The sequence below is a fragment of the Dermacentor variabilis genome, chromosome 4, assembly GCF_050947875.1.
Source record: "Dermacentor variabilis isolate Ectoservices chromosome 4, ASM5094787v1, whole genome shotgun sequence".
Taxonomy (NCBI): domain Eukaryota; kingdom Metazoa; phylum Arthropoda; class Arachnida; order Ixodida; family Ixodidae; genus Dermacentor; species Dermacentor variabilis.
The window spans coordinates 51,192,988-51,200,926 of NC_134571.1; the positions used below are offsets into that span (position 1 = coordinate 51,192,988).

The 7,939-nt window shown below is 46.2% G+C and overlaps 1 protein-coding gene across 1 annotated transcript in view; it reads left to right on the forward strand.

Annotated features, from left to right (window-relative positions):
* LOC142578198 (flavin-containing monooxygenase 5-like) overlaps window positions 1-7,939 on the forward strand; it is a 62,685-nt gene that overhangs the window by 44,812 nt on the left and 9,934 nt on the right. The window contains exons 2-3 of the mRNA XM_075687600.1: window positions 4,459-4,864; window positions 5,226-5,484. Of these exons, the coding sequence (XP_075543715.1) occupies window positions 4,459-4,864; window positions 5,226-5,484 (665 nt within the window). The remainder of the gene's footprint in view (window positions 1-4,458; window positions 4,865-5,225; window positions 5,485-7,939) is intronic.

Here is a 7,939-nt window from a genome sequence, read left to right on the forward strand (position 1 = left end):
TGTGCCGTCAAGTTATTTGTTAGGAAGTTGTTTAGTAAATGTCCGTCAATTCATTGATTAGGCATTTCGATTTTTCATTCATGTCCGCCTCTTTGAATAATACAGCTCAAGGACTAGAAAAGGCGATTCTTAAAAAATTCTGTAAATCTTAAATATGATCACCCCGTATATTCAGACCGAATACATGTGACGCGGATTCGATTCCACCAGCACCGGTTATCTTTTAATTATTTTTCGTCATTGAAGAGCGGCACTTACTCAGTGACGCTCGTCAAACGAACGAACGAACGAACGAACGAACGAACGAACGAACGAACGAACGAACGAACGAACGAACGAACGAACGAACGAACGAACGAACGAACGAACGAACGAACGAACGAACGAACGAACGAACGAACGAACGAACGAACGAACGAACGAACGAACGAACGAACGAACAAACGAATTAACGAATAAAGGAATAAATAAATAAATTAATAAATTAGCACTGCCGATGCGTAATAACATTATAACGAGAACTATTTCTGGTTGCAATGTTCTGAAAGCAATCATATAGGCGGAATTGCAGGCGAAATGAGAATAATTACTGCCGTACGCCGAATTTTTGGTTGAAGGTGAGCTTCTGGAAGGTTAATGCATCAGAATAATATGGTCGTTTAGAAGGTAGGATGAAGAGGTTTTAGCCTCCGTGTTCTAGTTTCTGTACGCCGTTGATGCCAGGGCCAGCTTAATGTTCGGATCAAGCACATTTCTGAATGTGCAGTCGAAGCAAGTCACGATGCATCTACATGACATGTAGGTGACATGTAGCTAATGACTTGTAGCTCACACGTAGCTGCATGTCATTGTAGTGCGGCATTAACGGAAATGATCTGCCGTGCGCATGATTTTCAGCCGTTCTGCGCATGGGCTCACAAGAACAGACGCTTCGAGTGGCTTACGCATGCAAGCTACGTATATCATGAACTCACCTTGACGCAGTGGGGCGCAAATGACTTGAGAAGTTTTCTTCTACATTCCTTCTATCCCAGACAGCACGCCTCAGGCTGGAACTCCGCGTATCTCTAGGCCTGTTACGACGGGGTTCAAGTCTTCTCTGTCTGTTGCTTTCCAGCGGGGTTTTCACAAACGCGTTGCCTTGACGGGCAGCTGTGCTCGTGGAGCGTGTGCAAGCATGTATGGGCGATGGCGATACTCATCAGTAACTGTCCTCGTTTGTGTATACAGCGACAGGGCTGCTTTCCGTCTTCGATAAGCTTAGCAACAGTACGCCCCAGTCGAGGGAGGGTCATAGTCTTCTGGCCTCGACGGGCGTTTGCACAGCAGCCCACTTTCGCGCGCACCACTTTTACAGCGTCGCATGTTAATTGGGTAGTGACAAGGCATGTTCGGATTGCCACTTCTTGCGTTAAATTAAATTTATAGGGCTCGCAACCCAGAAGAAAAAAAACAAGCTGGCTAGCCTCAGAGCGCCATGTAAAATTCACTGTTCGTCTCTGCGATTCGGTTTCACTTTCTGAACCAGTTCTCGAGGGTGCCACGCACGGTGGCGTACCAGATCACGCGGTGTCCGCACTTTCAAACGGATTTTGATCGGCTCTTTTTGGAGGAAGCTACTCGTAAGCGGAAACCTGTGACGTAGCCGTTCATAGTGGCAAGCATAAGAAATTGTTTTGTGGCTTGTACAACCAATAAAACAGAGAACATCACACACTAAAATAAGCAGCACCAAACTCCTGAGTAGTTGCCCCCAAAGCGCCTGAGCATAGAGCGAAGAAAACATGCAGTGATTAGGAGCCTAGCAGCGCCGAGACATCATGAGGTTTTGCTCCCACGTGACCACCTTCATCATGACGCATCCACCTCCTGGGCGCCCAAACTGAAACTGGTTCGTAGAAAAGATATTGCAGTAAATTCCTCAGGGCCCTCTGAAGCAAGCCAGTATTTTTTCTGAGGTTACGACGTCCCAAACTTGCAATAAAAGTAAAAAAAAAAAAGTAAGGAGAGGGAGACAAGCCGGAAGCATTACGTATGAAATTTTTTTCAGAACAGCAGTATATGAACTACTGAGCAGCGACATAACGACACAATGCAACTAAATAATGCAAAAGAAACCGACATTAGGGAAACAATCACAGTGCAACTAAGCATCAACGTTTTTCCGTCACTGAAACTTTGAACAGAGTGACAACAGAGAAATGAAAACGCAACGATCTGTCCCTGGCTGACAATACATATAGAAAAACTGACCTATCGAAAGAGAGAAAAAGAGGGCAATAATAAAAGGTCTTATTACATTTATTTTCAAACAAAACGAAATCCCTAATTACTTTTTGAATGACCGAGTCATTAAGAAAATGTTTTTGTTTTCTTGATCATGGTAAGAGACGAAATGTTTTGGTCTTTCTTTTTTATCGTTTATAAAAGACTGTTCCATTTATTGTGCGATAGCAGTCGTATAAACAAGGGTAAAGTTCCTCATACAGAATGTATGGGGTACTTTACTCCTCTTTATTTAACTTTTATCCCGCAGTCCGTTTCTATCAGTCGGCCACCATATTGAATTTGGCGCTTCGTATAATAATAAAACAGCCATGGCTTAGCGGCTGTGGTGTTGCCCTGCTAAGCACGAGGTCATGGGTTCAAATCCCGGCCGCGGCGGCGGCATTTCGATGGAGGCGCAATGCAAAAACATCCGTGCCCCGTGCATTGGTGGCGCGCTAAAGATCCCCTGGTGATCAAAATTAATCCGGTAGCCAAAATTAATCCAAAACCACGATTAATAAAATCGTGGTTTGGGCACGTAAAACCGCAGAACTCATTTATTCATTCATACTGACTGTGGCGTTTAGCCACAGTCAGTATGAGATATGGGCAGTAATAAAATGCTTTTCTGAGCAAAACGAGTCACGTTGGTGTTCATCAGGAGATTAAGGTCGATAAAGCTTTACGTAACCTAATTGTTAATTACTTGTAGACCATTAGTTCGATAAAACACAAATGAATAATTTGCTGATTACTATTACTGATTACTGATTTTTTATCAACAGTATTAGTTCATGCTAGACAGTGAACTGCTAATGATAAAATGTAGATCCTTAATTTGCATGTGTTGAGCAGGATATATGACATCCACAGATGTGAACTCGCAGCACGAAAGATAATCCGATACGAAGAAACGTCCACAAACCGTGCCGTGGAAACGGTTGCCTTGCGTTGAAGAGCGGTATACTGTTTCGAAGGCGCCAACCACTTTCAAAGTTGGTGGCCATATAATCGACATTACCCTCATGAGATCTAGTGAAAGCTTTGCTTAAACTGATTGCCACAGCGCGTGGGATCTGCAAAATTTTTCTTCACTTTTATGGAAGCGGTTTAATATATTGAATGAGGAGGTCCTTTTTCCGTAGGCAAGGCGCTTGGCCTTCTTGGCCTTGCGTGCTGAACAGAGACGTCCTCACATTCATAGCCGTTCGGAAGTTTCTGACAATGAGTGGTCTTGTAATATATATCTAAGTTGTTCGTAGTTAGAAGATTTATGCCCCACGCGGGTTCAGTACGCGATACCGAATGTTTCAGAAATGTCAGTGTGCAATCATTGAAAAGTGGTGATTCGAGAAACTATCATAATTTTTTTTGTCAGTTTATTTTTGGGCAACATAAATACAAGGTTTGCCCGCAAGGTAAGGCAAAAGGAGGGCGTAATCCTCCTGACTAAGGCCTTTACCTCGCTGGAGCAGCAGAAGTAGCAGTCAACTGACAACAAAGTACAACTAATATGACACAAAACTTCAAAACTATTTACAGCAAAATTTTAAACACATTTGTGGTCGCCCATGTTCTTATGCAGGGCGATCAACTATCATACATCAAGATTTAAATATACGCAAATGCCGCTTAGCTGGACAGAAGCAAGGTAATGTTGTTTGCCGTCGCTTGGAGATACTCAGATTACTTTTTTTCCATTACGCCTAAATACATAATTGGCCTGAATTAATTAATCAACTTCTCAAATATTATAATTACATGAAAAGTGTCAACGAGAATATCGTAGAGCAACATGAAAATTTCCCGATACAGCTTTCTGTTGCTCAATACGTGCTACATAAAAGTATTTTTTTTTCGACCATGAAAGAAGCCCGCGAATACACTCAAAATTGCCTCGAGTGGCCAGTCGCGCGGCAATTTTCTCATTCACACTTTTCATCTCATTGTAATGTTTGAGAGGTTGATTAATTAATTCAGACCAATAATGTAATTAGGCGGACTAGAAGAAAAAGTAATCCGAGTATCTCCAAGCGACGGCAAACAACATTACCTTGCTTCTGTCCAGCTACGTGGCAGTTGCATATTTTTAAACTTCGGTGCGCGGTAGTTGGGACACCCTGTATATAGCCGTGGCAGACACGAGAAGCTGTGCTTCAACCAGTTAACATCGACGCCTCCTCACGACAGGTGCACCGCGCGGCCCGGGCATGTCTTTTTCGGCACCCCCGCTGCGCGTGGCGGTGCTCGGCTCGGGACCCGCGGGCCTGGCGGCGGCCAAGTCGTGCCTCGAGGCCGGCCTCGAGCCCGTCGTGTTCGAGCAGGCGGAAGCCCTGGGCGGGCTGTGGCGCTTCCGACCGGACAGCTCCCCGGGGCGGCCGTCGGTGATGCGCTCGACGGTGATCAACTCGAGCAAGGAGCTGACGGCGTTCAGCGACTTCCCGCCGCCCGCCCACTTTGCCAACTACATGCACCACTCGGTGCTGCTCGAGTACCTGCAGATGTACGCGCGCCACTTCCGGGTGGCCGAGGCGATCCGCTTCGGACACCAAGTGGTGCGCATCACGCCCGCCCGCGACCACCAGCAGAGCGGCAGGTGAGGGTGGGCGTGGCACGGAAGAGCCACGAATGCGCTCGAGGCAAACTGCAGACGCGTATTGGGCCGCGTATAGAGAGGCTGGTTTCAGGTGTATATTGAGCACAGAGTATAGAGTATACAGGTGCTTACGTATATTGCCACCGAGACGGCCCCAAACGTTGGCGTAGCTTTTGCAGCGTTTCCCCGCCCCAGAGGCTGCGCCCCTTTTTACTTTCGTATGTCCTTCAAGGTAACACCTACGCCAATGTGCTGAGGTTAACGTGCCTTTTAATATCAACTCGTTCCCATCCACCATGTCCTCTTCTCAAAGCTCAAGTCCACGAGAGAGCGATTCCTTACGCGTCACCCGTACCTGCAGGTGGGACGTTACAGTCAAACATCTGGCCACGGGCAGTGTCACGTGTTCGCCCTTCGACGCCGTCATGGTGTGTACGGGCCACCACGCCTTTCCGGCGCGACCCGCATCGCTGCGGGGCCTGCAGCGCTTCGGCGGGACCGTGCTGCACAGCCACGCGGTCAAAGACTGCCTGCGCTTCCGAGACCGACGGCTGCTCGTGCTGGGAGCCGGAAACTCCGCCATGGACGTCGCCACCGAGGCCAGTCTCTTCGCGCGAAAGGTATACGCGAACTCGCCGGCAGCCTTGATTACAGAGACACTAAGTAGCAGCACTAAATACGTTTATATGAGTAAAGTACTACTTTGAAACTATTTTCTTACTGTTGAGGAGAAAAGGTTGGTTAATAACGAGTGAAATGAAGGTCTTTTATTTAGAACAGCCCAACACGGGACAGCGACAGAAGACCACCCAGAAAGCGTTGAACACATGTGATCGAACCCGATGTATTAGAAAATATAACTTCATAACGTCAGAAGTTGGACTTGTTGGCAGATCATCTTGAATTGAGAACTCTTTTGTCGTTGTTACGTGTTGCGTTGTTGTGAATACAAGATAATCAAACAAAGAGCACAGATTCTGACATTGTCAAGAAAGACCAATATTTTCTTTTTCTTATTTTTGAATTTCGTCCTGAAGCCACAGCGCCGATATACGTCACAGTTACGTCGGGGATTTTGGGCGCAGCACGCGTTCTCGAAACTTTCTAGGTTGAATGCATGGTTCCTTTTAAACGCAGTGTTCTTCTTGTTGGCAGATGAGCCACTGACTACAGATGGAGCAGACGATGTCAAAATTCGTGGCGTTTTGGTGATCTAGTACACAAAGTTCAGAGCGGCGTAACCACCAGTCCCTTCTTTTTTTGTATTTTCGGGCTTACCGAACTTGCTCCCACGCTTCTGGTTTTGCTGATGAAGAGGTGAACTTTGCTAACACAGCTTAGCTTCTTCTTTAGTCTTCCTGTAGAAGGACTGTGCGGTGGTTTTAAAAGGGGCACTAGAACGTTAAGTTGGGTTATATTGGCAAGTGGCACTTCTGGTATACTACGACCATCAGCCCTACCTACATATAGCTCACCGTGATATCTTTAGAATTGGAGAGCGTATTCTTGGAGGACTGGTTAGCATGGGTTATCGACAAAGAAGAATTACGTTGCGTATTAAAACAACCAAGGACTCAACATAGTATTTTCTGAACAAAAACTACATAAAAATACCAAGTTGCTTGGAATCGGTGACGTCGTACTAACTCAGTGGCGATGTGTTCCATGTGCGAGAAAAAAAAAGTGAGCACGAAACTTTGGCCCTCGATTTCCTGCGCTAATGAACCAATCTTTCTTCTTCAAATGCATGCAAGTGGAGTACTAAAAAGTACTTTACCCGGCAAAACTAACTTTCACTGCAGTTTAGAGCCCGTTTAAAACTGGAAGAAAGTTACTTTACAAAAAATATCACCGTTCGGAAATCTAACGTACTCGCGGACAATTTTCTGTGTCAGTGAAGGGAGAACTTGGGCGCAAAGCGCGCACAAGTGAGAGCGCTTCTGAGAAAAAGTCCCGCATTTTCATCCGCGTTATTTTCAGCTGGGAAAGAGCAAACACAAACTCCTGAACTGCAACAGCAAAATAAGACAATACGCACCGCAAATTGCGTTCTCGTTTTTACTTCCGCGTCCGGGCGAATGCGAAACCGCCGCACGTGGAAGCATTCAGCGCCTGTTCCGAGAAAGCGCAAATGCTGTGCACCCTAATTTGATCGGTAACCCGCGTGCAGAACCTCCGCACCCGTAGCTTTACCTTCATCACCACAAAACGTTAATTAATGAAAACCTGCAGTTTTACGTGCCAAAACCACAATATGATTATGAGGCATGCCGTGGTGGGGGACGCCGGATTAATTTTGACCACCATGGTGTACTTAACGTGGCCCCAATGCATGGTACGCGGGTATTCTCGCATTTCGCCCCCATGTAAATGCGGCAGCCGCGGCCAGGATTTGATCCTGTGCCATCGGGCTTAGCAGCGCAACGCCATAGCCACTACGCCACCACGGCGGGTAGCGCAGTAAGTTGTCACCGAGTACAGACATACCAAAGCAGCCCTGCGTGAAAGCACTATTTCACGCGCAATAAAACGGAACGCCTGGTGAGCTTTTGAAAATCCCGCGCAAGAACTATAAGTAGCATCCGAATTCTCGTTCAATCATCTGGGGAAGTGTTTGCGCTTTGCGGCCTGCTTCTCACTCGCATTGTGCATTCTAAAAGCGTTTTACGAAGTTTAGACTGGCTGTGCAGAATGGTCCTGGCAGATCTGCTAGGACCAGTCTTGACACGACTTCACACGACTAGGTCGACCTAGTCGTGTTAAGTGTAATATTCAACTAAAAAAACGAAAAAGCGGTAAGAAAAAAAATACATTTATAATAATTTTGGTGGCTCTGCTGGGTAACTGAACATAGGTGGCGTCAAGACGCGTTCAAGAACATAGTGCGATGACTTTGGTTCCGGCGCCTGCAGTATACGCAAAGCATGACCTTCGAGATGTGTTTCCGTTATTCCGAGGGTAGCTGTCACTGGAAGGACGGGATGTGAGCTCCACCCTATGCTTATTTTTTTTAAATTTATATAATTTGGAGCTAATCTTGTATAAAAGCAGTAATTATCATCTATCAAGCCTGCC